Source organism: Fonsecaea nubica (assembly GCF_001646965.1).
Source record: "Fonsecaea nubica strain CBS 269.64 chromosome Unknown Scaff29, whole genome shotgun sequence".
NCBI lineage: Eukaryota > Fungi > Ascomycota > Eurotiomycetes > Chaetothyriales > Herpotrichiellaceae > Fonsecaea > Fonsecaea nubica.
The window spans coordinates 1-26,964 of NW_019173702.1; the positions used below are offsets into that span (position 1 = coordinate 1).

At 53.0% G+C, this 26,964-nt stretch overlaps 12 protein-coding genes across 12 annotated transcripts; 6 read left to right on the forward strand and 6 right to left on the reverse strand.

Moving 5' to 3' along the window:
* Positions 1 to 938: 938 nt before the first annotated feature.
* AYO20_05108 (hypothetical protein) lies at positions 939 to 1,259 on the reverse strand (the record flags this gene model as incomplete). The annotated part of the gene is made up of 1 exon (XM_022643402.1): positions 939 to 1,259. The coding sequence occupies one exon, from the start codon at positions 1,257 to 1,259 to the stop codon at positions 939 to 941; it is 321 nt and encodes a 106-aa protein (XP_022500501.1).
* Positions 1,260 to 2,566: 1,307 nt separating this feature from the next.
* AYO20_05109 (hypothetical protein) lies at positions 2,567 to 4,606 on the forward strand (the record flags this gene model as incomplete). The annotated part of the gene is made up of 6 exons (XM_022643403.1): positions 2,567 to 2,824; positions 2,888 to 3,074; positions 3,149 to 3,402; positions 3,459 to 4,078; positions 4,181 to 4,442; positions 4,559 to 4,606. 6 exons carry the CDS (start codon positions 2,567 to 2,569, stop codon positions 4,604 to 4,606), a joined length of 1,629 nt encoding a protein of 542 aa, XP_022500502.1.
* Positions 4,607 to 5,328: 722 nt separating this feature from the next.
* On the reverse strand, positions 5,329 to 7,398 carry AYO20_05110 (hypothetical protein; the record flags this gene model as incomplete). The annotated part of the gene is made up of 1 exon (XM_022643404.1): positions 5,329 to 7,398. The coding sequence occupies one exon, from the start codon at positions 7,396 to 7,398 to the stop codon at positions 5,329 to 5,331; it is 2,070 nt and encodes a 689-aa protein (XP_022500503.1).
* Positions 7,399 to 7,706: 308 nt separating this feature from the next.
* Positions 7,707 to 9,179, forward strand: AYO20_05111 (hypothetical protein; the record flags this gene model as incomplete). The annotated part of the gene is made up of 2 exons (XM_022643405.1): positions 7,707 to 7,726; positions 7,778 to 9,179. The coding sequence occupies 2 exons, from the start codon at positions 7,707 to 7,709 to the stop codon at positions 9,177 to 9,179; spliced, it is 1,422 nt and encodes a 473-aa protein (XP_022500504.1).
* Positions 9,180 to 9,483: 304 nt separating this feature from the next.
* AYO20_05112 (hypothetical protein) lies at positions 9,484 to 9,971 on the reverse strand (the record flags this gene model as incomplete). The annotated part of the gene is made up of 3 exons (XM_022643406.1): positions 9,484 to 9,693; positions 9,744 to 9,839; positions 9,894 to 9,971. The coding sequence occupies 3 exons, from the start codon at positions 9,969 to 9,971 to the stop codon at positions 9,484 to 9,486; spliced, it is 384 nt and encodes a 127-aa protein (XP_022500505.1).
* An 856-nt stretch (positions 9,972 to 10,827) lies between these two features.
* AYO20_05113 (hypothetical protein) lies at positions 10,828 to 13,846 on the forward strand (the record flags this gene model as incomplete). Its single annotated transcript, XM_022643407.1, has 5 exons — positions 10,828 to 10,965; positions 11,172 to 11,279; positions 11,332 to 12,319; positions 12,370 to 13,284; positions 13,548 to 13,846. The coding sequence occupies 5 exons, from the start codon at positions 10,828 to 10,830 to the stop codon at positions 13,844 to 13,846; spliced, it is 2,448 nt and encodes an 815-aa protein (XP_022500506.1).
* A 693-nt stretch (positions 13,847 to 14,539) lies between these two features.
* Positions 14,540 to 16,455, forward strand: AYO20_05114 (hypothetical protein; the record flags this gene model as incomplete). The annotated part of the gene is made up of 7 exons (XM_022643408.1): positions 14,540 to 14,836; positions 14,947 to 15,034; positions 15,099 to 15,631; positions 15,721 to 15,750; positions 15,888 to 16,073; positions 16,201 to 16,240; positions 16,391 to 16,455. 7 exons carry the CDS (start codon positions 14,540 to 14,542, stop codon positions 16,453 to 16,455), a joined length of 1,239 nt encoding a protein of 412 aa, XP_022500507.1.
* Positions 16,456 to 17,671: 1,216 nt separating this feature from the next.
* Positions 17,672 to 18,753, reverse strand: AYO20_05115 (hypothetical protein; the record flags this gene model as incomplete). The annotated part of the gene is made up of 3 exons (XM_022643409.1): positions 17,672 to 17,773; positions 17,835 to 18,546; positions 18,599 to 18,753. 3 exons carry the CDS (start codon positions 18,751 to 18,753, stop codon positions 17,672 to 17,674), a joined length of 969 nt encoding a protein of 322 aa, XP_022500508.1.
* Positions 18,754 to 19,373: 620 nt separating this feature from the next.
* Positions 19,374 to 22,104, forward strand: AYO20_05116 (hypothetical protein; the record flags this gene model as incomplete). The annotated part of the gene is made up of 6 exons (XM_022643410.1): positions 19,374 to 19,402; positions 19,458 to 19,544; positions 19,591 to 19,892; positions 19,939 to 20,529; positions 20,602 to 21,128; positions 21,175 to 22,104. 6 exons carry the CDS (start codon positions 19,374 to 19,376, stop codon positions 22,102 to 22,104), a joined length of 2,466 nt encoding a protein of 821 aa, XP_022500509.1.
* Positions 22,105 to 22,869: 765 nt separating this feature from the next.
* On the reverse strand, positions 22,870 to 24,088 carry AYO20_05117 (hypothetical protein; the record flags this gene model as incomplete). The annotated part of the gene is made up of 3 exons (XM_022643411.1): positions 22,870 to 23,585; positions 23,689 to 23,933; positions 24,024 to 24,088. The coding sequence occupies 3 exons, from the start codon at positions 24,086 to 24,088 to the stop codon at positions 22,870 to 22,872; spliced, it is 1,026 nt and encodes a 341-aa protein (XP_022500510.1).
* A 404-nt stretch (positions 24,089 to 24,492) lies between these two features.
* On the forward strand, positions 24,493 to 25,065 carry AYO20_05118 (hypothetical protein; the record flags this gene model as incomplete). The annotated part of the gene is made up of 1 exon (XM_022643412.1): positions 24,493 to 25,065. One exon carries the CDS (start codon positions 24,493 to 24,495, stop codon positions 25,063 to 25,065), a length of 573 nt encoding a protein of 190 aa, XP_022500511.1.
* Positions 25,066 to 25,915: 850 nt separating this feature from the next.
* Positions 25,916 to 26,693, reverse strand: AYO20_05119 (60S ribosomal protein L24; the record flags this gene model as incomplete). Its single annotated transcript, XM_022643413.1, has 3 exons — positions 25,916 to 26,194; positions 26,372 to 26,515; positions 26,643 to 26,693. The coding sequence occupies 3 exons, from the start codon at positions 26,691 to 26,693 to the stop codon at positions 25,916 to 25,918; spliced, it is 474 nt and encodes a 157-aa protein (XP_022500512.1).
* Between the last annotated feature and the right edge of the window lie 271 nt (positions 26,694 to 26,964).

The window sequence follows — 26,964 nt, forward strand, 5'->3', positions numbered from 1 at the left end:
CCCCCCCCCCCCGGCTCCGCTCCACCTCCGTCCGCCTCCACCGCGATCCTCTTCCTCTAAAATCCACGTCCTCGTAGGCTATTCGATTCGCACGAAGCATGAATATGTACAAGTATGCATAGCTTTCGCCTCTCGGTGGGATTCTAGGGCCCAGAGACCAAGGGCCCAAAACATAGTTTGTGCATGTGTGCGTGTGCGAGAGAGTGAGGAAAGAAGTGTGCGTGTGTGTGTCTCTCCCTTTCTCTCTCTCTTTTCTCCTGAAACGCCACAGCCTCGTGGGATTTGGTGGGTCTCTACCTCGCCCATCTGTAAGTTGCTTGTGCTGTCGAACTCACTGTCTGGTCTTGTACGAGGGACTTGTTATTATAGCCAGGTACCATGACACATACACACATACAAGCGCCTACTACTATAGAACCTAGATCCTAGATCCTAGATACTTTGGGTGGTAGATCCCTTCAGCAGACAGAAGACGCGCGAATACCCCCCTTTCTAATATTGTTATCGCAATGTTGATGATCGAAAGAAAGATATGTATGCCGAGATTGAACATCCACATGCATCCAACGCAAGTGAGGGGGGTGTTTTTGAGTAAAAGACAAGGAAATACACACGCACCAATCCAGGCTGGTGGTGATGATTCTGGAGTGGTTCATTGCACGGAGATTTTGTAGATTTTTTGCCTCGCTAGCATTCATCGCATGGAACCAGCAAAGTCCCTAGTCACATTCCCCCGAAATGCTGGTATGGCTGGTAGCTGGTGGCCAACAAAAAAGCGAGTTGTCGAGGCATTTCCTTCAATGCTCAATGTATATCCAGACAAGGGAGCCTGGCTGCTGAGTTTCCCTTACACCCCTGTGCAGCCTCAATGTCTATCCGGCTCATCTCGCCGTGCTGACAACCCCAACACTGATGTACTCCCGAGAACCATATAGCTGTCACAGCTCCGATCGCTTCCACTTCATCTTCTGCGCCTTCTCTATGACCTTGTAAAACTCCGTCTCTTTTAAATCCTGGCCCGTGTATTTCTGGTAATTCTCGGCCGCGACAGCCACGGCCTGCTCATGTTTCCAAACAAGCACCCCGACCGCGAGCACCAGCAACACCAACAGGACGAGGGTGGTCGATGACAAAAACGGCCGCCGGCGAGGGTGGAAGGGGACTTTCTCGCCCGTGTATGCGCCGTCGGGGGATTTGGGGAACCATTCTTCGGTCTGTGCGCGCTTCACGTTGGGGTTGATGCGGTTGATCTTGGACATGTCGTGCGAGGGTCTTTGGCTTGTGAGGGGGGGTTTTCGGTCGACCACGGTGTGCAGATGTGCCGGTGTGCAGGTGAGCAAGTATGGGTATGCAAGGGTTAGACGGGCTTGCCTCAAAACAACAAGCCAACAGCCAGGTTAGTCAGGACAAGGACCAACAAAATCTTGCGCGCAGAACAAAGGGAAAGATGGCACGCGAGAAAGGGAATCGGTGGTCTGTGATAGGAGGTTTTCCCAAGGAGTACAACCCGTCACAACATCGGAATGTGTGTCCTCCGTCCGCAAGTGAGCATTCAGGCGACCCAGGTACCATGTCGTCGGGGATCGATATTGGGCTGACTAAGAAATCTAATATTAACATCTGGCAAAGGGCTAGGTTCAACCTGATATGTTAGACTCGGTGCGGCTGAACGTCTTGGGAAGTGGCTGTCTTGTCAAGATGCGGCCACTGAGAGCGAAAGAAGAATGGTGCCGAATGATGCTGACACGGGGTCCGAGGGCCATTGATGCCCACCTATCGCAGGTGTATGTAATGTGGTAAGCGGCTTGAGGGTCCGTGTGACCGGATATCTCGTTCTTGTACGGGTTGGCATTGTGAGTCTGGGCAGTTGGTCCCTGGCGGGTACAGACGTTGATGATGGTTTATCTATAAGTGGAAGTCTGATGCTGAATATGGGCAGATCGATGTGAACCAATGGCATCTCTTGAATCTACGAGGCTGAAACACAAGGTTAAATGACGTCAGTCAATCGCCGTCCTCAGCCTTGCGAGCCACACCAACATCGACCACCTCACCACCACCAACAGTTACAACTGTCCTTCCACACTCCATGTCAAACTGTAGCCAGGCATCTCTCCACGGTAGCCGAGGCTTGAACCAGGAATTTCCTGGCTCAGGCAGACGCTGGGTATGTTTCACACCTACCTGTTTCCTCCAGGATCTTCATTTACCGCTCTCGGCGACCGAAAGAACGAGGCTGGTCGACAGCATGGTCCAATGCAAAAGACCAACCAGTGACATACCTACCACATGCTGGAGCATGACATCATAACGGCAATATGTGTCAGGAACAGTGTTGGGTGTTGACCACCACATTCATCGCAATGTGTATTGACATCTCGATTGTCGAAGATCTGAGGAGGTCTGGGTGTAACGAGAACATGCAAGGCCAAACGGCTATTTCAGGTGATGACGACGACACAAACTCCGATGATCAGAATAAATACGCCAATGTCATCCCCGACTGAGAGGTGTTCGAGATGCTCTATTCAGCAATTTGATCACATCTTGGACGAATCAAGCAACCATGTCACAGCTTATCCACGACTCCCTCTTTGGTCGCTTGCTACGGCATTTATCCAAGGGAAAATTGCTACCGCATGAGGAGACAAAACACCCTGCTCTCCTAGAACAGTTCTCACATAACTCGCCTGCTGTGGGAGGAGAGACGTCGCCTGAAAGACCCGCTTCGAATGCGAGCACTCTTGGTCCAGGCGATGGAGAGCTATCTGAGAAAGGACGAGACCCGAATATTGTTGGGTGGTATGGGCCTGACGACCCAGAGGTGAGATATCCGGACGACAAAGCGCAATATACCACTGAGCACTGACTGGTTGTCCGTTTACAGAACCCTCTCAATTGGTCACCCTTCACCAAATGTGCAATCACTTTTGAGCTGTGCTACTTGACATTTGCGGTCTATGTGGGATCGTCCGTGTACACTGCTGGCGTTGTGGACGTTATGAAGGACTTTGGGATTGGCGAGATACCTGCAACACTTCCCCTGACGGTCTTTGTGCTCGGATTTGGACTAGGTAATGGCATCATTGATCCGTCCTAAACCAGGAGTCCGCAATACCGTCCACTCCCATACTAACAGTGCGATCAGGACCGATGACCTTAGCACCCCTCAGCGAGGCACCTGCGATCGGACGGACGCCAATATACGTTGGGACACTGCTAGCTTTCCTCCTCCTGCAAATCCCTGTGGCTTTGGCAGTCGATCTTCCCATGCTTATCGTGTTCCGGTTCATCACTGGTGTCCTAGGGTCTCCTCCCCTGGCCACCGGCGGCGCCTCCATCGCAGAGATCTTCACACCGCGGAAAAGAGGACTGGCCATCGGAATCTGGGGTGTCGCAGCTGTATGTTCTCTCCTTGCTTCGACTGTCGCTCTGTCCAACATGCTAATCGACGTCAGATCTTTGGTCCCGTCTTTGGTCCGCTTCTCGGTGGCTTTGCCGCTCAGGCGAAAGGTTGGCGATGGACAATATGGGAGCTGATGTGGATCTCTGGCCTTGCTGTCATTATGTTGTTCTTCTTCCTGCCAGAGGTCAACGCAAAGAATATCCTGTATCGACGGGCCCATCGACTGCGTCGCGTGACAGGCAATATCAAGCTCATGAGCGAGGGTGAAATCGCCTATCAGAACGTCACGGTCAGAAAGGTGGCATATCTCACCATCATCCGTCCCTGGATCCTGACCTTCACGGAGCCACTCGTCTTTCTCCTCCACACATGGGTCGCATTGATTTTCGGCCTGTTGTTCATCTGGTTCACCGCGTTCCCACTCGTCTTTGAAGGGATCTACGGATTCAACGCAGGGCAGACCGGACTGTCGTTTCTCGGACTCTTCGTTGGAGCACTCTGTTGCGTCCCACCGTTCATCTGGTACGACCGTGGCGTGCAACGGCGGATGTTTGACGACGACGGCCACATCATGAAGCCTGAGCAGCGCCTGGTGCCGGCGATGGTCACTGCGGCCACGATCCCCATCTGCCTCTTCTGGTTTGGCTGGAGTGCCCAAAAAGATGTGCACTGGTAAATCACTCTTTCTCAGTTCTTGCTTGCGTTCTCCCTCCCCTCTCCCTTTTCCTACCCAGGCTCAACAAACCTCGCACTAACCAATGGCAAACAAACCAGGATCGTGCCCATCATCGGAACCTGCTTCTTCGCCGTCGGCGCCCTGATCATCGTCAACTCGGTCCTGACCTACCTCCCCGACGCGTTCCCGACCGAGATCCCCTCGGTCATGGCCGGCTCGGCGTTCATGCGCTTCTCCTTTGGCGCCGGCTTCCCCTTGTTCGCCCCGGCCATGTACCACAACCTGGGCGTCCACTGGGCCAGCAGCCTGCTGGGCTTTCTGGGGCTGGCGTACGTGCCGATCCCGTTTCTGTTTTACTTTGTAAGTAGATCTGGTCGTCTTTGACAGCCATCTTTCCTCCTCCTTCCTTCCTCCTCCTCCTCCTACTGTTGCTGCTGCTTAGGCTGACTCTCCTCCCTTGTGACTGTTCGATCTAGTTTGGCGAGAGATTCCGCAACGCCAGCAAACGGGCGCGGCACACCTAAGTCAAGACTTGGAGAGCTTGAGCACTTTCCTTTTCCTCCAAGTCCACAGCGTCCCCATTCCGCAGTCCCTGCCTGGATCTGATTCTTCCTCCCTTCTTTGCGTCGTTTTTTGGGCACATACATACATACATGCATACATGCCCATGGGTGGTTGTTTCTCGGAGCGGTCCTTTATCGTGGATTCATCCAGGACGTCTTTTTTTTTCCTCCTCTTTTTTTCTTTTTTTGTTTTTTCCTCTTGTTAGAGAGACTCGCCGAGCGGCAGTGTGAGGACAAGTACGGTATGGCAACGTTGACATCGACGAGTTCACAACGAGGCACGGATGCACAGATGCAGGCAGGCAGGGTCTCCGCCACAAATTGGCAATTGGAATTTAGATGCGTCGATAGAGGAACGGAAAAGGGAATGAATGAAATATAACAAATGTAAACACTTGGATTCATCAGAGCGCACGAAAAAGAAGAATAAAACAGAGAAGAGAATAGAACACTGGGTGAATAAGGGGGTGAAAGGTAGGACCAGGACCAGGACCTCTTACAAGACCTCTTACAGGACCTCAGTCAGAGCTGTTCAAACCTGTCAGGTCCAGGCCAGGCCAGGCCAGGGAAAAGTCATTCATTCGTACATTCCCCTCTCGAGCATCGCCGTCATATAAAAATGCCACTTTTTGTTGGTTATAAAACTCCATTACCGCAGATATCGCCATTCAAATCAGATCAGATCAGTCGTCTTCCTCCCCGGCTCGCACAGTCCTGGCTTTCCTCCGCGCGCCCTTGAAGTGCTTCTTGCTACTGCTCATCCGCAGTTCTGCCGGGTCGACGTCCTTCTCCAGCGCCGCCATCGTCTTGGCCTTGCGACCCGTCAGCTGCTTCGTCTGCTGCAGCTGCTGCTTTCCCTGCTCCGTGTACTGGTGGTTGAAGGGCATGGTGAGGTGTCCCGCGTTGCCGGACCCGGGACCGAAGAACCCCTTGTCGAGTCGTTTCGCTCGGGTCCCTTTCTCCACGGGGGCAGGTGCACGCTGCTGCGACGACGACGAGGTCGATGCCGCTTCCGCGTCGCCGTCGGCGAGGCCAGATTCTTCAGAGTGCGCGATCAACCACGCCTGTCTCTTGGCAGGCAGATGCGCAAAGTCGTATAGTTTCTCGTTGAATTCCCTCCCGTAAGCCTCCACGTCCGTGTCTGGGTCGCCCGATGGTGGAGGATGACAATACAGCAATTTCCCATTCACATAATCCTTCAAGATATATCTCGCCGCGCGTGACTCGTCCGGTTGACTTCCTGGTCCTGTCGTGGCAAATCCCCTCGCGCGAGCATACGCTCTCAGCATTTCTGATGCGGTGGGGGTTCCCGTGCCACCTTCCTCCACTGGTCGCGTGTTGATTTTCATGCCGTAGACATTTTCAAGAAATGTTTGCGGGATGCGCTGTGCAACGAGGCCGGTGGGTCCGGTGTACTCTCTCAGCTGATCGATCGGCAACACGCCGCTGCAGACCAACTCGGCTTTTGTGGTTGCAAAGTTTGGAAACACTAAACCGGGACAGTCGCAAAGGATCACGCGGTCTGAAAGGTGAATGGTCTGGAAGTGTTTTGTCTTGCCAGGAGTGGAGGAGACTGACACCTTTTTCGAGCCGAGGAGAGCATTGATGGTGGAGGACTTTCCGACGTTTGGATAACCAACCAGCCCAATCGTAGTTTTTCGGTCAGTAGTGGCATCTTCGGGGATGTTCTCGAGGAAGAGGGATTCGAGCTCGTCGACAGTGAGTATCTGAGTGTCAGGTTGTGCTGACGTATGACCTCTGGACGGTGAGCCAACATCACGATCTTCAGGTTGCGACTCTTCACTTTCAGAGTCTTCTTCCGCCTCCTCTTCGTCAGTCCACTCTTCCCCCTCTTCCTCCTTCAGGTTGAGATCTTGAACATTTTTGACCATGGTCTTTTCCGGCAAGTTGCGATCAATCTGTTGCTGGATCTGCCGGGCATCAAGCTCCTCTAGCGCATCTCGTCCCTCATTCATCTCTTTGGCCAGATGGGCCGAGAAGAATTTGTAGTTGATACCTTGCTCGTGGAAATACTCGGCCCATGCTCTTCTTTGCTCTTCAGTCATCATGTCTGCCTTGTTGACCAGCAACAAGTTCCTCTTCTTGGGGTCGACCTCTTGGACATATTTCTCCAGGTCTTCACTTCGAAACAGAAGGGGGTTTCGGGCATCCACAATCTGTACCACTAGATCGGATCGCTCGATCACACGCCACAGTTGTCGCCATACTTCAATGTTCCTCTCGAATGGTGTCATCAGCAAGTCGTCGTTCTCTTGAAGTTCGGCAAGTCCCCGTCTCCATTCCAGCAGGCTTGCTCTCTCCTGTTCGTCCAACTGCTGGGGCGTGGTTGTCTCGTCCCATTTCGGCCTCCGGGGTACTGTCAACCTTCCCCTGTTCTGAGCATGTTTCCTCCTCGCACCCCTCTCCTCCGCTGCGCTTAAAAGGTATGGATTTCGTTGGTCCGAGTGGATTATCTTGACATTGTTCATCTTCTCCGCGGTAAAGTCGGTGCCAGCCAATTCGGCCGTGGAAAGGAATTCGTCCAGGGCGCCTTGTTCGGTGACGCTACGCATCTTGACCCACGATGCTTCCTTTGCGGCATTCGTCACGTATGTTTGGCCTGTTGTGTGATCCGTCCTAACGACTCCATTTTGAGACACCTTCTTGCGATCTGAACCTTTGCCTCGTCCGAAACGGTCGTTCATGAGGCTGTTGCCCAGCCCCACGCTGTTCTTGCTCTTTGGGAGAACCATTTTGTCGACAAGAGGTTTCCTTCAAAGAACAGAGGGAGAGATTGGGTAGGATGTTGCGAATGAAAGTGAGGTCGCGGAGACCTCGTGTAGTTGGAGGGGTGGTGAATGGAAAATTGAATGGATGCGGAGGGACGTCATATGTATTAATACAGTAATTAATTAATTAATTAATTAATGGATGCGCTGGCTGTGGCCAAAATTTCTAAGAAAATTAAATTTCCGCAGGCACTTCACCACCCCCACCAAAGTCGACTGACACAGACATCACACTCGCTTACCAAATTCGTGTCCTGGGATAGCAAACAAAGATGCCTCGAAAGCGCTGGATGTAGGAGTCGTATCCTTCCTTGTGATAGACCTGGAAACTGACAAACCACAGCGACAAGAACAACGCACAAACCTTTCAATTACTCTACCGCCCACAAACCGACCCAGCCCTACACAATGAAGCCGCTGGCGAGCGGGCACTATACCAGGTCTCTGGGCCTGGCGCTTCATCTTCCTACAAGCCTGAGTTCAAGGAAGGGTTACACTTGACCGATTTGGAAAATGACCTGGACTTTGAGGACATGCGGGAAAATGAGGGCGAGGCTGCACAGTACGGAATCTACTATGATGACACCAGTTATGACTACATGCAGCACTTGCGAGATATTGGGGAAGGGGAAGGGGACTCACATTTTGTGGAGTCGGTGCCTGTGAGAATCCAGGGCAAGGGCAAGGGCAAAGCGAAGTCGATGAAACTGGAAGATGCACTGCGAGAGTTGTCGGTCGACGACGGTCAAAGTGTGGCAGGGAGTGATATGTATTCAACATTCTCAACTTCGACGAGGCCAAGGACGTATCAGAACCAGCAGGATGTCCCGGACGAGATTGCGGGGTTTCAACCCGACATGGACCCGAGACTGAGGGAGGTGTTGGAGGCGTTGGACGATGATGCTTATGTGGATGACAAGGACGAGGAAGATATCTTTGCTGCCCTCGCGAAAGATGGTCGCAATGGGGAGCTTGAATTGGAGGAGTTCGAGGCCAACTATCCCGAGGACGATGATGAGGGTTGGGAGTCAGATGTCACCGAAAAGGCACCAGAGCAGCCTTCTGAATTGAAATTGACACCAACGGTTCAGGTGTCAGAAGACGGACACCGTGTGAATGAATTGCCCGCTCCGGATGCAGAGGCGGCTGCAGCAGAAGACGGAGATTGGTTGCGAGATTTTGCCAAATTCAAACGGGATAATGCACGAAAAGCGCCGCCCAAGGCCGCCGAATCAATCATTGCTGCCTCCGCCATCCAGGACAGAGCACCGTCCTTATATACCCTGAACGGGACCCCTCTACGGCAGAAGAAGCGCAAAGGTGCTTTGACCAACCCCAGCTCCTATTCCATGACGTCTTCCTCTCTCGCGCGGACCTCTGGCCAGCAATTACTCGACGCCCGATTTGACCAGGTGGAAAAGATGTATTCGCTGGAGGAGGGCGACGAGTTCGATGACATGGATGGTGGAATGTCGTTGGCCTCGGGGATGACTGGCCGGTCCAAAATGTCACAGCTGTCCACCACCAGCTTTGCAGATGAAGGCGCTGTGCGAGAGGATTTCGACAGCATGATGGATGGCTTCCTTGGAGATTGGAACAAAGCAAACCCCGGCGGAGGGAAACGGAAGGGCGCCAAAGGCAAACGTGGGAAGAACGGGAATGAAAAGTACGGCCTCCAACAGCTGGATGAAGTCCGGGCAGAACTGGGGCCTGCAAGGATATACCAACGGACAACGAGGGCATGAAAGATAAACAAATGGCGCTGGAAATGGCTTTTAATGTGGCGCATCATCAGAGATACCCCGTCTTCCAACGATAGACAAACGTTTTCTTATTGGGTAACCCGCAAACTCCTCATGGATGCATCTGTACAGTGACTCGAAGGTGTAGCATCAGCCGGGCTTATGTGTCTGATTTAAACTCTGCTCATCCTCAAATGCCTCAACCTGCCGACGGAGTTGAACCCTCTCGGGGCTTTGCAACGGGATCCCATGCACTGTACTTCGGTTTGGTCCTGTAACTCACGTCAATTGACAGTCTCAACTGGGGTTATCTGGCAGGTTTGGCGCACGTAGAATATGGACGATAAGCTCCTCTGCTCTGAGTCAAGTTGATCTTGGGCTCCTTGCTCTCCCATGGCCGCAACCCACACTGCATAATCTTGTCTTCGACCGGTGGCTTATCCACCAAGTAGCTCATCCAAGCATGCCAGCCTGGATCGATCTGGCTTGCATCAAGCTCGCTGTCCTTGTAGTCGACCTGCAAGCTCTTTAGTCTCTGACGGTACAACCACCTTCACAGCTCCATACCCATCGTGTCCGCAAGGGCAGCTCTTCCACCAAGTTCTCGTAGTATTTGTTGCCATATCTATCCATTCCAATCAATGTCCCAGCTTTTGTGTCGCCCTACAACCAGTCAGAATCCGCGAGCGAGTCGTTTTTGCAATAACCATGACGTACGATGTAGTGCAACTGGTGGCCATAGTCGCGGAGGCCGACCCGCCAGAGGTTGCGGAGGGTACGGGTGATGGTGGACATGATGGACTGTCCAAGGAGGTCGAGAGGGTGGCGGCGGCCGAAGAACGTGGAGGTGTGGTTGATGTCGCCGTCGAGGTCAGGGAAGATGCCAGTGATTACTCGTATTTTGCTCTTGTGTTGGTAGGGAAGGTGGCTCGCAGCTCATTGGCTTCGGAGGATCGCAGGTTTGGAGGAAGCGAGGTCGTTCAGGGTTGGCCAATCCAGACACCAACGCACCCAAGAGTCGGTTTCCAGGGCTCAAGCTCCGATCTTGGCGGGAAAATGCTGGTGGATTTGGCGCCCGAGGATGGCGTTTCGGGCGTGTTGATTCTGAATCTGGTGGAGGTGGAAGTGGATGTGGGTGCGGGCATGGGCGAATATTACTCGTATTCCTCCATGACTGCCCCCATCCAAGGCGCCTTTTTGTCGCCCTTGTCGCACACCTTGTTGCCCACGTCGCCCTCTATCGTACAGATCGCATCGCCTCGCCTAGCCTTTGTCCCGCGGGGCAAAAAAAAGGGCACCTTGGACGAACCCAGCCAGACCTGCTGAGCTGAGATTTCTTTACTCATAAAAACCCCTCGGGACAGGCACAGAGAGAAAGAGGCACTTATGATACAACTCCTAGCGTCCTGTGACGTCCCTATACCCGCAAGATGCGATCTTACCGCCGTCCATAGCCTCCAGGCATCTGTCATAAACTGACCCTACATGATCTGCATCAAGTCCACCCGACAGACGAGGACAGATAAACGCTCGGCTGTCCCAATTTGGCCACGAATCTTTGTCGACGTCCGCGAGATGACAGCCGTATTCTCCCCGTATCGTGTCTAGCAACAATCGACAATCGATCGCACCGCAGTCCAACGCTGTCGCCATGGCCAGTGGCATCAACCGATTCCTCTCCAAACGCGAAGGAAAGCGCAATCGGGGCCGCGGTGACCAAGACCAACAACACCATCACCACCACTTGCCTCATCATTCTCATCCTCTCGCCAGGAAGCCCTTCTCCACTGTGAGTTCTATTGTTTCTGCTCCTGCAGATGTGGCCCCGACAGATGTTCTCATTCTCCTGCGCCATCTACCACCGCTCGCACTCATGTCGAATGTGCAACGTTTCTGCTTGTCAATATGTACTCCCGCCCGGGGGAGGGATTCCTCTTCTGTATTTCGTGGCTCCGTCCGTCGCCCAACCCCGTACTGACTGGTATCTCTTCACAGTCTAGCCCGGAACTTGCCCTCAAGGCGAGTGATCCAAACTCAGCTGCTGACTTCTATGGCCTCTTTGACGCCCACGGCCCCCCTGCGACTTCGGCCGAGGAGCCCAAGGTAAGATGGCCTGGCCCCGGTCTGACCAACTTCGCTAAATATGCTGGATTAGATCAAGACGTTGCGCCTTCGAATACTCAACTCCAAAGGGGTGCTTTTAAGGGACACCCAGATCCTGTGGGCTCTTCGCTCTGTCGGTGCCAGTGGAGATGTCGATGCTGCATATGGACTCCTGCTTGCCATGTCAGATGCCTCGGAGGGCATTGTCACGCAGTACGATCCAAGAACGAAGCTCCTGGGGGCACAGAACCGACAGGGAGTGACGTGTTTTCTCGATTCGACCCTGTTTTCCATGTTCTCTCGGCTGGACAGTTTTGAAGCCATGCTCTATAACTCCTTCGACGACGTAGCACGCAACAAGCTCGCATTCCTTTTGCGCCTCTGGGTTAACCTCCTGCGCTCCGGAAAGTTGATCACGACGGACATTACAAAAGTAATACAGGATTCTTTGGCAGAATGTGGGTGGCCGGAGGCGGGAGAGCTGCACCAGCAAGATGCGTCGGAAGCCTTTTCCTTCATCACGGGCAAACTCGAACTGCCCCTGATGACCCTGAAAATGGACATTTACCACACCGGTAAGGAAGACAGCAACGATGACCACAAATTCATCAACGAAAGACTGCTCGAGGTGGCTATCCCTCCGGACACCACGAGCGACAGATCCGTAATCACTCTTGAAGAATGTCTCGAGGAATATTTCAACAACCGAATCGAGGTCCGCAGGTACCTAGAGCGACGGTCAACAATAACTTCCATGCGCAAAGGGAGTGCCGTCCATGTCGAGACTATCGAGCTGGATGGTGACCAATCACCGATTACTCCCCTCTCCCCTTCTCCGAGCTACGCATCCCCCGTCAGACCAGGAGCAAACCGTGCTCGCGCACCTAGCATTATCCAAGAGCGCTACATACCACCACGAAATGAAAGCGGATATTCATCGCTGGCTCCGATTGACACAAAGGACTCTGCACCCATGTCGCGCGTCGGAAGCGTGCGGAAAGAAGTGATGATGCCTGCGTGGCAATTCTTCAGCCTGATTCGTAAGTCTGACTCCCATGACTTGATGCGGCTTTAACTGAGAATGTTTCAGCCTGGTATACCGACAACGCACCTATGAACGATGCCCAAGTTGCGGCTCACTTCTCATCCAAACGGCCGGTCCTCGGGCTCTGCCTCAAGAGATACTCTTTCACGGCAAACGGCAAAGCAATTCGGCTCGATACGAAGGTGGATATCCCAGTGGAGATAGGGGTGCCTCATTTCATCCAGGATGATCGAATGGAAGAGACCGGGGGCCTTCACGGCAACTTCAAGCTCTCCTTACAGTCTGTCGTCTGCCACCGAGGCAATTCCGTCGATTCCGGGCATTATATTGCTCTTGTGCGAGGCACTGCTCCACCATGGTCTTCTGATGGGCAGCTCCCAGAGACAGCCAAGACTTGGATGAGATTCGACGATCTTGCTCCACAGCGCATCACTGTTGTCGACATCGAGAAAGCCCTCCGAGAAGAAACCCCTTACCTGCTCTTCTACCAGATCCTTCCCATTGAGGGAGACCCGGGGAGTATCTCGGTAGGAGAGGAGCCGCTGGCCTCGGTGTCGGAACGCAATGCATCGGTCAGTGAAGTTTCGAGTGAGTCTGCTTTGACAGACAACCAAATCCCGTCAGGCCGGCCCAGCTTTGATATCACTCACCTAGAAGAACCCAGAGGACGGTCGCCGACAGAAACCAGGAGGACGAGTGTCATTTCGTTCCAGGAACCGCCTTCGGACCACGCAAATGGAGCGTCCCTGGCCGTGCCAAACAACGGAGATCCATCTAGCACGCCGCGGACCAAGTCGCTATCCCGAACGCAGAGTAAAGCCAGTGAGAGTGGTGGTTTGAGTCGAACGCTGTCCAAATTCAAAAGGAAAAGTCGAGAAATCTTGCCACTGGACAATCAAAACGTGGCCGAGGTCCATGTTAAGGAAATCTCTGAGCGGAGCACGCCAGTTACGCAAGACGGTGAAACCCAAGGGCTGCACACAACGTTGCCGAATGCACCAAAACAAAGTTCTCTTCAATTCCAAAATCAGCCATCTAGAACACATAGAAGCGAAAAGAGCCGCAGTCGGATTTCAAGAAGTAAGATGCGAGGTGAGAAGCCGGATAGAGAGTGTGTTGTTATGTGATGTTGGGCGGCAACTCGCCTTCCGCTACGCGAGGCATTCTTTCTGTTTTCATACTCTCTGCACATCGGGGACTGGCGGACGGAACCCTCGTGCCAGTGAGCTGTCGATTACGACTTTTGATCAGCAATGATGACGATGACGATGACGATGAAGGCGAGTTCTCTTATGCACCCGGCCATGTCTTCTCAACTGTCGTGGGAGGCAAACAGCAAAGGGAACAGGCCACGACCAATATCGCCAAGTTGGGCGAACAGATAGAACACAGAGAAGAACTGTTCAATGCTTATGAAGATTTCCCGCAGTCCTCCCTCGAGCTTAGCTGTCGACACTGTTTCAATTTTGTGTGTAGACGAGGCGATATATGCTTGTCGTCGTCGGCCTCGGGGACCTTGTGACTCGAGTCGACGAGGCTGACAGAGTATGCGATTACCCGAAATGGACTAGTGCGGCATTCTTTAAGTCAACCACAATCAGCATCTGATCAGCACTATCAGCATCGGTTATGGAGGAAGAGACCGACATCATTCTCGCTCGGGAAGAAGGTTCCCTCTCTAGGCTCTTCCTTACTCTTGACATGACGGAAATTACCAGATGTTTTAGGCATGTGGGCTTTTGCTTCGGAGTGAGGAGATCCTTTACAGCGCCAATGCTCTGGTAACGCCATCGACTGGATCGAACCTTGAGAAATGCGGGGGTTTTTTCTTCCCTCCGCTCCCTTGGGATCCTGTTTCCCCCTCTTTGCCGACGGGGGACTTACCAATGATGTTCCAACCCGATGTTCAGCATCCGACCAGTCTGGTGCCCTCTTCGTATTTACTTTGAAGCCAGTGTTGATTTTGGCTGCGACCATTCGGCGCTGCGGATCCGGTCTCTGGCCGAGGGTCTGTGCAGCAGAAGATGGCACACGCCCCTCCTTTTACAAATTGTGAGAGGGAAAAGAAAAGGTATATATGGAGAGAGAGCCCCAGGTTGGATTGAAGGCGTGCCTGGGCGCAAAACTCGAACCTAAACCCACCTTGCTTTGTTCACTGAGTAAGAGCTTTTCTCCCCTACCCCTCTGCGTTTCCTTTTCACGCAACAACTCCACCATGGCAAAGATAGCTGCGGAAGCAGTGCCCCAGCTCAAAGCCCAGATCGATGCTTTGACCACTGACCCCGACGGTGCCCCTGGGGTGGTCTTCGCTGCCGTCAACAAACAAGGCGAAATCATATTCGAACATGCAAGCGGAAAAGTGGGCCACGGAAAGTCCCAGCCGATGACCATGAACAATGTGTTCTGGATCGCCAGTTGTACCAAGATGATTACGGGGATTGCGTGTATGCAGCTCGTCGAGCAAGGCAAGTTGGCGTTGGACGATGTGGAGCTGGTGGAAAAGCTGTGTCCGGTATGTCTTGAATTCCCGGGTTGCCATTTTGTGAGAGGGATTGGAGACGTGGAGAGGGTGGTTGACCACGTAGCGATGTGGAAAGCTGATATTCGATCGCCGTCTCACAGGAGTTGAAAGCCGTGCAAGTGTACGAGAACGGCAAGTTGGTGCCCAAGAAGAGAGGCATCACCTTGAGAATGCTGCTCTCCCACACGGGTACGCTGTCTCCTATCCCTCTTCCACCTCTCTCATTCCCCCCTACTAAGATGTTCGACGCCAGCCGGCTTCGGTTACTCGTTCTTTGACCAGCGCCTCAACGATTGGGCTGGGCCCCTTGGACTGGATGAATTCTCCGGGTCCTACCACGACTATCTGACCCAGCCCCTCGTAAACCAACCGGGAGAAGTGTGGGAATACGGAATCAACATCGACTGGGCGGGACAACTTGTGGAACGGGCGTCTGGTCTCAAGCTCAACGACTACTTCCAACAGCACATCTTCAAGCCCATGGGCATCACCCACATCACGTTCTTCCCCGACGACCAAATGAAAGCCGACCTCGCGTGGATGAACTACCGCGCCCCGGACGGGAAACTCTCCCTGTACGTCAACGGTCATTTGAATAGGAGGCCACTTTATGCGAAGACCAAGGAGGAGATCGACGGGACCTTCCATGCCGGTGGAGCGGGCGCTTTCGCGAAGCCGACCGAGTATTGTCAGGTTATTTCCATGCTGTTGAACGATGGAGTGCATCCTGGCACTGGCAACAGGATATTGAAGAAGGAGACGGTCGAGACCATGTTCACGAATCAGGTATGAGAGGATCCAAAGACCCGAGGAGGGGGACAAGAAATGCCCATTTGACGAGATGATTGATGCTGACAATAATCGTGCCTGTCTAGATCCCTGAAATGCCGAACTTTGGAAGACAGGTGAGGGTTTCCCCTTAACAGATGCTGGTTCGTTCCACAGTTGTGGACTACCGCCGGCTCCCGAGGAGGATGGGGAATTCGTTCCTCGAGCATCTACGCATCTTGAAGACTGACTGACCGGACTTGACCGGGCACAGGCCATCACTCCACCAAAACCCGACATGTCCAACGCCCTTCCAGAGCTGTACCCAGAACCTCACGACATCCCGCAAGGCTGGGGACTGACCTTCTTCCTCCATCTACGTGACTCGGCCGTCCACAGTGAAGGGACAGGTTGGTGGGCGGGTTTGCCCAACCTGTTCTGGTGGGCCGATCGCAAGAGGGTACGTCTGACTTGTTGCGTGTTGACCTGTTGTCGACCGCTTCCCTGTCTCTCACTTTGGCCTTTTCTAGCCATCCCTCACAAGGAGATATTCTCTTTGGCTAACCTGCTTGACTTTCCAACTTTAGGGTCTCGGCGGCATCATTGCTTCACAGATTGTGCCATTCGGTAAGACATTTCCCTGCCCCTTTTCTTTTCTCGTTAGACTCAAGTTTAATTATTTCATTCCGTCTCTCCTTCCTCCTTCCCCTTTTCCTTTATTGTCCCATCCGTCCTCTTGTGTGAAGCAGAACTGACTCGACAACCCCAACTTTACAGGCGACCCGAAGATCCTCGGACTCTGGGCACAGACCGAGGCCGGTCTTATCCAGAATTTGAAGTAGGAAAAGAGAGATCAGCGCCGGGTGCCGGTGGGAGGGAATGGAAGGACAAGGACAAGGACAAGGGGAATCGGAATGGGAATGAGAGTGTCGGGAGCATCGCAGAAGGAAGAAGGAGAGTGAGAGAGACAGGAGGATAATTAATTAACAAGAGGATACCTCGCCCGCGCAACAGGAGAGAGTGTCTTGTATAGGTAGGTATATGGGTATCTATCTATCTATACATTTCCGCCACAAATCCCCTTTTCTCCACCTGTCGCCGCCCTCCCCTTACTTCCAAACCAATGTAACCCGAGAACATATCTTCTCTGCCACAACTCTGCCAGTTTAGTCTGGTCTACTTTACTTTCGTTCAGTTTAATTTTGACCGGAAAGCTCCCCTCTTTCTCTCGATCCCTTCGTTTCGACCGTTTCGACCGCGACAAACCCATCCGCAGTTCCGCAATGGATGAGGTACCGAGTATACTCGAATGTATGTACATATATATATAGATGAATTTTCAACAGAGACAAAGACAAAGACAAAAACGATTCGAGGGGCATGGTTTCGCAATTGGCGCTCGCTCGCTCTATCGAGAGGGCATATCGAATTCGGACCATGTAATCATAAAATTCATATAAAGCGATTGGGTCACAGGTTAGTGACAGGTGGGGTTAAAAAGCGAGAGTGAAAGAGAAAGTGATGACGGAAGAGGAAGAGATCATATATATGGGGCAATGACGATATTTTGTTTGGGTTGTTTGATGTATTGTACACTGTGGTAATCCACACATGCCCTGCGTCTATAGTATGAACATCGTGGTGTGTGGCGTGGGCGCCAGACAAGGCTCAGGCTGTGAGGTGGACACAGCAAATGTGAGTCTCGAGACAGGGAGCTTGTTCGAGATGGCTAACACCGGAAACGTCCCGGTTAGAACCACTTGAATCTTGGGAAGTAGCGCGCCGTCTGACGACGTGGTTCCTTACGATGCCATCGGAGAATGCTCGTCTTCAACTCCCTTCCAATAGTCTGTAACGGAATTATTCCTGCTTAGTGGCAAACTTTGAGATGTGGGCTTTGGCGCTCAAGATGACAGTATCGAATTCACCAAAAGTCCGCTCGTCTCGAATCCAACAGCATAGCTCTGTGCAGACCGGAGTGCATAAGGATGTCGTGCGAGGCAAAACGTTGCCTCCATCACCCACTTGGCGATACCTTGGTTGTAAAACAACAAAAGTTTAGTCCACAACCTTGCCATAAAAGGGAATCCCCAGTTGCTGAAGGAGGAGTCTGGCGTCTTTGTCACAGCTGGCAGTGGTGTGGATGGTGATGTAAAGACCCTGAAAAAAGCAATTAGCAAGGTATAAACCGGGCATGTCGAAACAAATCCGGGAAACTCACAGGTATCAGTTTTGTCGGGTATGCGTCGTAGTTGATTTCAATCTCTGGAAAGCCGGCAACAACATCGGGCGTCAACCCAAAAGAAAGGTTACCACTGTTGTCTCCAGTCGTGGCTCTGACTCCATTCCAGTCCTTGATACGAGGCAGGACAACATTGATCATCTTGCCCAGAAAATGATACATGTCTTCACTCTTCAAGTCTACTGTGAGACTGACCGGTCGGCCTCTGATCAAACCCCACCCCTGTTCATTGGATCGGGCCTTGTGCACCTCCACTCTTTGATTCGTGATCGCCTGTAAAATCATACCTGCGACATGAAGATAGCCCGAGCCTCCTTTAAGAGCCCCTTTGCAGTACGCGTGCACCGTGACCCGCTCGACCATCGGCACGTTTCGAAAGGTAACGGGTTTTCTCAGTAGTCGCAGCACGTCTCCACCACGCGGGCCACGCAGCTGTCTGTTGGCAAAATATGGGTTGTCTCCGATCCACGGGCGTAAACGAGGACCCTTCTCCGGCGGCCGGAAGCCGGGAGGCGTATGTTGATAGCACATTGTCATGAAATCCGGAGCAATGATGTTGTGATAGGCGAGTTCGACTCGAGGCGACGAAAAGGGGCCAGGGACAAATTCTCGACTGGCAGGATCTGAAGGATGGAGGGGTTGATGGGGATGCATGGGACCGCGATCATATCTGGGACTTCGGAATCGGTACCTGTAGAGAGTGAGTACATCTTCAACACCTGGGGAGACGCCTTCGAAAATACCTGCTGGGAGGTAGCTGTCGCTTTCTCGACTTCGGAAAAGCCAGAGGATCAAAGGCTCGGGTCTTAGGATTCGAACTCTGCATAGAAACTAGGGATGACTCCTGCTCAAGCTCAACGTATGGCTCTGGGTTTGCGATAGCCGCTTGGGTAGCCATGGTTCGCCGTGACTGCAAGCATCTGTTGCAGATGGGTGCATGCTGCAAGGACCGCCATGTCCTGAAGAGACGAAGAGGGTTAGAAGAGGGCGACATAGCGCACATATACACACGCCAGTCAGACTGAGGAAGTCAGACTGAGGAAGTCGGACTGATAGATGCAACTCGCAGATGGGACCGACAGTTCAGTCGAAATTTAGAGCTGTTCTCGTCAGTCAATCTCGATCGCAGAAAATCAGTTTGCATTTTTGGCCGCATACTTCACAGGAGCTTTTTGTACGGTGAGTCATTAAGAGAAGCTACGCAGACCACAACTGCGCCTTGATCCCCACCTGTTCTCAGGCCGCTGTGTGCCTTGCAGAAGTCGCACTTTCACAAGGACGGGATCTTTGCGATTTCAACTCGGTTCGCAGTACGATTGCGGCTTCAGCTGCTCCAAACTGTTTGTTCTGCCTGCACCTGCCTATACGGTCTCCCCGTCTCCTCTCCTCTCGACTATACAAAGTCGAGAAAAAAGTATCAATGGAACGCAACCTTCAACTTTGGTCGACTTCCGCCAGACATTCGTCCTGACTGGCAGAAACGGTCGCAATGACCTGTCTCCCTACGTCAATCCCATCATGGAAGATATCGCCGTACAGGCGTCCCGGTACATACCCCTGCGTCACGCACAGCCTGACCGTTCTGACTCTCTGGATCTACAGGAATGTAAATCGTACAGAAACCGATCTCTTACAGACCCTTTTTCGCGCAGAGCCTGTAACTCAAGGCCTCGAATCCTTGCTGGCAAAGTGAATGCAACCAACCTATGAAAGGACGTCTCACTCACGAATCCAGGTTTCGCTCAGCATGTCAAGACTTCCTCTTCATCGACTTCCAAGCCGCCGCCGGCAAGAAAGTCGAAGACCGTCTGTGGAATGCTCATACCAAGGTCAATTCAAGGTTCAGGCAATACCTTGCCCATTTCCGTGAAGGAGAGGGCAAGAAGAAGGTTGTGGAACGTCGCAAAGCCGAAAAGCTCTATTTGGAGTTTATCAAGTCGAGCCAGCGCTTCTACCGAGAGTATATCCAGCGACTCGCTTCGACCTTTAAGGAGATCCCCGAGATAAGGGAGATTGCTCAAGGCATGAAGCTGGACAGTATGCCATGTCTCAGCCTATTGCCGTTATTTGCTGACGTTTGTAGCTCTCTCTGCAGACCCACCACAGACAGTTGACGATGCCCTGAAGAAGCAGCTCATTGATTCATGTTATTCAGCCCTTGTGCAACTGGGAGATCTCTCGAGATATCGAGAAACCGAACTGCAGACAAATCGACGCAATTGGGGCCCTGCTGTTGGCTATTATAACAAGGCGGCCACGCTCAATCCTACGGACGGCAGATCTTATCATCAGCTGGCTGTTGTAGCTCTGGCTGACGAGGACCACCTGCGAGCTGTCTACTATCTCTATCGAGCCATTTGCGTCGAGAACCCTGCTCCACAAGCTAAAAAGAACTTGGACCTTGAATGCAAGAAGCTCAGGTCAAAGTCAAACCAAGGCAAGCCCATCTCCAATGCCGCATTGGTTGTTGAGGGTTGCCGCGACCTCCACGACCGCTTCCTGATATTTCACGCCAGCTGTCTCGGAGATGACCCAGACGATCAGAAGGATCAGCAAATCGAGATTCTTCGACTTCTAGAGGACCAAATTCGAGACCGATCTGAAGTTTCAATCCTCCGAAAGCTCGTCTTGGTTAACTTGGCGGCAGAGAAGTCTGCCACCCAGAATGTTAAAGGTGCGCAGAAATAGAACTTGGAGCCAGCAGGGTCGCTGTCTTGTTTCTTTCATTTACTCACTAGCTCTGCAGGCACCCGGAGTTTCGAGATTTTCCAATCGTTTAATGTCAAAACCTTTTTCCTACTCCTCAGAATTTTGCTAGACGAACTGCAGGAACTGACAAAGTCAACGACGAATAAACACGACGCAACGGAAGACTTGCCTCAAGTCCCTCGCGTAATGCGCCGCATGCTTCCTCATCTGAGGCTGTACAGTGGGTGGCTATTGACGACCATCGAACTCCTACTAGCGAGCGAGAGCCTTGTCGTGTCTCTGCGGCAAGTGTGGCCGTTGTATGTCAACGTCCTGAATGTCCTGTTACAGACATTTCCTCCGAAAGCTGGACTTCAGATTCAATACCTCCTAGACGAAGATGTGGACACCAGGGGGTTCTCTGCATTTAGGCCATTCGTCCAGATGACACGCCTCTGTGATCGCACGGGAGCCACCAAACAGATGCACAGCGACGCAGCATTTGGCCCTCGTAATCCAGAGCAAGAAATGTTATATCGACTCAAGTGCCTGGTCACAGATGGAATGTTACTAGCTCGTAAACAAGTGAGCCGCTGTCGCAACGCACACTAAATCTCGCTGACATTTATAGGGTGGCTTCAAGTCCTTGCCTATTCCTCTCACGTTCGCACACATGCGATTCATCTACCTTGAAGAAACCGATGGTGTCACACGACTCGAAGATCAAGTAGCACACCCCATGGAATCTGCCTCTGCCCCTTCTGCTGAGAGCGTCCGCACTTATGTTGGGCGCACGTCTCAGCATGACATTCCTGCGGTACACGCTACAGGCCAACAACCGGCGACCTTCGAGGCTGAAAATTCAATGGCCTCAAGAATGGAGAACATGGTGGATAATCTCATGCGGTCCGAAGCCCGCCGACATGCCAACAACTCTGGAGCCGTAATGTACGATCTTCCACCTCCCACAGCGAGTGCGCCATCACTACCACAAGGGCTCACCCACAGCAGCACATCGCAATCCCAGCCTCTTCCCTTCACTGCTCGAGACCTCGTACAGCGGATTCAGCAGCCATCGAGTGCATCACAGCCTAACGCGTTGGACCAGGCAGTGAACGTCGCAGTTCTGCCTTCCATCTTGAACACTCCATTTGCACCGCGACCAGGCGAAACCCCCGAATCATCGCCGCGGCCAAGCACCGCCCATCGTTTCCCCGAAACGGCATCAACACCAGGACCTGCTCGTCTCAGCAGTTCTGCCCAGTTCCAGGCCCACCTCATGCACATGCAGGATCATGTGCAAATGCGGACGTCACCACTGGAGTCTTTTGAGCCTACGATGTCGAGTCACTATAGCACCCCAACAAATATGAACACCTGGGCCCGAGCGAATGACTTGGGACAACCTCAACTGTCACCGTGGCGATCTTCATTTGGCAGCGCAGTACCTGTGCAGCATCATGCTATCTCAACCAGACCTCCAGACTCCTCACCTTTTGGCGCTATCGGCGAGTCGCGGCCCAAGAGCAGTCGGGCCCCTAATAGTGGTCAGGCAGGATGATGTTGCGCGCTCTTCTCGCTTGCTCCAATTCCCGTGCGTCGACCTGAGAGCGCCACAATTAGCAGAGCGAGAACCAGACTAAATCGCATAGCCAATCCAACCGATGGAATGCTACGAGGGCATCTATTCCTCTCCGCTGAATACCTGCGTACACTGACTGACCAGTCCCTCAGAAATCGCATCGTTGCGGATCCTGCAAACTTGGCGCCGAAATCAACTGGTGTTGATATTTGTGACAGCATTCCCGGGCTTGAAGAAAGTTTGAGGACAACTATGCGGTCTTACATATAACGGGATCTGCGTCGACGTTTGGATGCAGCAGCATTGACAACGTTCAGGTCCAGCAGGGAAACCTTGCTTGTGAACAAGTACTGAGGAGAGGCAAAGAGAGACTAGTGGTCAAATCAAACTTGACTCTTTTCTTTTTGGCTTCTATTCTCGTTCCTGGTTCAGGAGGGATCTCCTTTATGCCACTTCGGGCTCTAGTTTTCGGCATCAAGTTTCCGTATCAACAAGTCGTGAAAGACGTGGCATCATGTCTGACATACTGTCCGGAAGGTCTTGTTGAATTAGACCTTTCTCGCTGTTAAAGCGCCCATGGTGGTACATTCCTCAGAGGGATTACAGGAACGCCGGACTCAAGCAATATTCAATCCGAAGCGACCGTTCATTCAAGCCTTGTATGTCTGCTTCGGCCGAGGATATCTGCAGAGGGGGTGTGTGTTAGAGACTGGTTAGGCTAGGTAGCAAAGGTAGCAAAAAGACTTACGCGGGTCCCAACTCCTGCAGACTTAATCTTGCCAACCACTGGCCCTTTTTGATACAGTCCTCGAGGGGATCACCCTGGACCACACCGGCGCAGAAGCCACCGGCGAAAGCATCACCTGCGCCGTTTGTGTCGTTGATCAGGTTCTTGTCGATGACTGGCACCGCGTACTCCTTGAGTTCCACCTCTTCTTTTCCTGCCTCGGCCACGGCCACAATCGTTGGGTCGGTGCCCTGCGTGACAATCACCACTCTTGGTCTCTTTGTGTTGACCTTGGGCAACTTTGCCATCAGCTTGGCACACTCTTGCATCGAGATGTCAGAGGGGTGGCCTTGGGATTCGGCCCACGTCTTGGCCTCGTTCTCGTTCCCAAAGACAAAGTCGCAGTACGGCAGAATCTCGGCGAGCGGATCCTTGAAGAATTGGGGGATGAAGCCTGCCGACAGGCTCAGCATGAAGACCTTGTTTGTCTCGGCGGCGTGTTTCGCCAGCGCCATGGCCGCCGGCGGGCACACGGTCAGGTGATAGCCACCGACGTAGAAGCCCACGGAGGTCGCTTCGACCATGCTCCAGACCCGCGGCTCGAGGAGGTGCTCGAGCTTGTATTCGTTGGCGGCGGCGAGGTGCGTGCACATTGTGCGGTGGTGGTCTGTGATTATGACACCGCATTTCCCGGTGGGGGTGGCAGGATCGACGCGGTATTCGACGTGCAGTCCTGCATGGCCATTTCGTCACTAATCTCCTCGAGGCGAAGGGCATGCTTGGTGTGTAGGACACTGTAGGACACCAGCAAACAGTGGTGTGATGTATGTACATACCTTCTTCCTTGCACTTCTCTCTCAAGATCTTTGCGTACTCGTCATCGCCCACGCAACCGATGTACCAGACACTGTCCGGGGGGAGCATGTACTGTGCGCCTCTGGCGGTGTTCTGCGCAGCACCGCCGGGGATCAGCTTTGCGTTGCGGTTCTGGATGAGGTCGTCGTAGAGGCCCATCTGGTGGGGTTCCGCCAGGAGCGTGTCGTTCAGTTTCAGCCCGTACTTTTCCAGCATGGCGTGATCACTGCAAAGTCATGAGTTTTTTGAGTGTTACCAACGATGAGGCCTGGAAAAGCCGGGGGTTTGTTTCCCAGGTCAAGGGATATGGACGTACCCGACGCCCTGGATGTCTAGGAGGGGATTCTCCAAGCAGAGCAGCTTGAAGGATTTGGTCGCCATGTTGCGGAGCGGGGAGGCCAGAGGGCCCAGAGATAGCGATGATGCCGGGGAAAGCAAGGGTGAAAAGGTGCGAAGGAGTGAGGAGGAAGAGGAAGTCCGGAAGGGTAAGATCCGTGGTCGTGCAGATATCAAACACCTTGTCGACAGCATCAAGTTGGGTTTTCGTTCGTGAGGACTGAGGATCACCAGAAGAAGTGAAAATCGGTGTGGGGCATTCAAAGGTCGTGCATTGATCAGTTTAGCCGAATATCTTCCCTGGTCGAAGCTCTGTGGCTCTCACCACCTCTCAACGGGGCTCTCTCTCACTTTATTTGCGAGGCTACGAATCCTAAACCACACCAACTTCATCGTCCTTTGCCGCGCCCGTGAGAAAGTGTCTTCCTCCGCAACTTCATTCAGCCAAGATGGCATCCGTCGCGAACGAGATCGCTTCCACCATACAGAGCGCCCACATCAAGCACGATCCATCTCCGGAGCACGACATTAACCCCTCGACGGCCGCGTCCCAGAAGATCCCCGGCGAAGTCGAGGCCATCTCCCCCCCGCGTTCTCGCTCACACTCCCTAAGCGGCTCTGAGTCCACCCTACCCAGCGACATCATCCGCGCTCGTCCCCGAAGCAGGTCTTTTCCCCCAATCCCCGACTTCCGCTTCGAGCAGTCTTACCTCGCGAGCATCAAGTCCGCAGACACCAACTGGAAGGTCGCCTTCATCACCATCCGCGACCAGGTGTTTTTGCCGCTGGCGCAGGGGATACTGTGGAACTTGCTCATGTTCGGATGGCGTCACTGGAACCGTGGGACCAAGTTCCAGGGCCGGAGCCTGGGCGCAAGGGTCAGGAAGTGGTGGTGGGGTGTCAACAACTGGAAGCTCCCGGACACGGAGGCGACGCGACTGAAGAAGCAGAGTGATAGGCAGGTGTTGCAGAAGGTCGAAGACTTCTTCGTCGATCGATTCGGAACCAGCCTGGGCGATTGAGGTACAATCCCTAATCACCTTGATGCTTACTGAAGACGGGGTTTTGTTGGATGGCCAGTGTGACCGTCTATCTCCCCAACCGTATCTTCAGCTACACACAGGCCTCTGCACATCCCTGGACGGGTGCATGATCCTGGGCTCTCACACGCCACCGGATGTTTGCGCATGTGCAAGCTTGAATGGCTCATTGAAAAGCCTCTTGTGGAGGGATCGAATCAACGGGGTCCTGAGTTTATACAACACATACTGGGCACGTCGGGCTTAACGTTGGCCGTCTACATGCAAAACATGGGCCAGAATCATGGGAGAAAAGTTGGAAGCGGGAAATGGCGCCAGGACGCAAACCGTGTCGATGAGTCTAAGATGCGTGTTCAAGCCTGGTGGGGAGTTTGTCCGAGAGACGGTTGTGACCTGAAGGGCACGATCTGCCGCTTCACGGTCGAAAATGATTCATTGTCACGCACTAGAATTGTCCTTGTAGCGTGGGAATCGAGTAGCGGGAGAAGAGGCTTCGAAGAGGCTTCGAAAGTGATAATTCGGACTTTGTCAATTCCTGTCCTATTTTTTAAGCACTCATTTCACCGAGCCGCGCCAACAACGCGAGTGCCGTTGCATCAAGACGAGCAAATAGCACCTCTCTCTTGAGAGCGGGGCACATTCATCTCGTCGGAATTTCGTGTGAGCCACATTTTCAATTGACGCCATCGAACTGACTGCGAAGGTTTCCACCAGCCGTTTGCCAGGGTCTCTGCCTTGCTTTTCGTCGCGAAAGAAACAATGACTCCCTCGTATCCCTTTCAGGCCTCCATCTCCGCCCACACGCACTGAACCACCGCAAAACCGTAACCGTCTATCGGCTCTTGGCCTGCACCTTGCTCGGTGCACCCTTGGCGCCCTGCTTGCTCGTGATCTGACCCCGCGCTGCGTTCGCCGCACTCTTCGCCTTCTCGGCCTTCTTCTTGCTCTCGCTGGCGGCCTTCTTCTCCTTGGCGTCCTTGATCGCTGCTTGACGGGCTGCGGCACGGGCCTCTGGGCGTTGAGAGCGGCGCTCCTTGATCACATCGAGGGAAGCGCCCACGATGGCTCGCTGGTGTTTTACCGTGCGGCGGGTGCGTTTTTTGGCGACTTCCTATTATGTGCAAGGCGTGTTAGTGATACAGTGTCGTGTAGAGAGTGTGCGGGGGTTGAGACGAGTGGTTCATTTTGGCCGTCCTTCCTCTTGGGCTTTTTGATAATTCTGTTCTGCCCGACCGATCTCGTAGTATTCCGCTGGAAGGTAAACGATGGATTTCGATGCGAGACTAACCTCTGAGATACCCTTCTTGTGCATACGTCGGTAGAGCATGGTCCAGGCTATTCTTCTCGGGTTCTTGCGCTGCAAGAAAAGGGACTCGGTCTTGCCATTCTGGAATCGGAAGATCTTGCTGTCGCCTCGGACGTAGAGCTTGCCCTGTTAAAAAGTGTCAGCCTCCGCTTGTCAATGGCAACGAGCGTGCCATGGGAATATTGCGAAATTTCGTCCAGGTCTCGTTTTCCCGCGAGGCTCCGAGGCCAAAAGTGGGCGCAGGGGTACTGACCTTGCCAGGGTAGATCTTGGTGGCGCTGAAAGTGTCGTCGTAGGTACGCATCTTGACGTTCGACTGATGCTGTACCTATTCTTCGATGGTTCGTTGAGTGGGATGGAAAGTTGGTAACGCAGTCGGCGTTCAATAGTCTGCGGCGGAGTTGCAATTCTGCAGTGTGCGCGCCTTAGCTAATGCCAAGAATCATCATTATTACGTTTGAGCAAGAATACTATTAGCGCAGTGTCATTGAAATTGTCACGTGCTTCAGAGGCCCCTTTTTCTTGATCGAAGCGGTGGTATTCTTCCTGAGATATCATCAGTCTCCTGTTGTTTT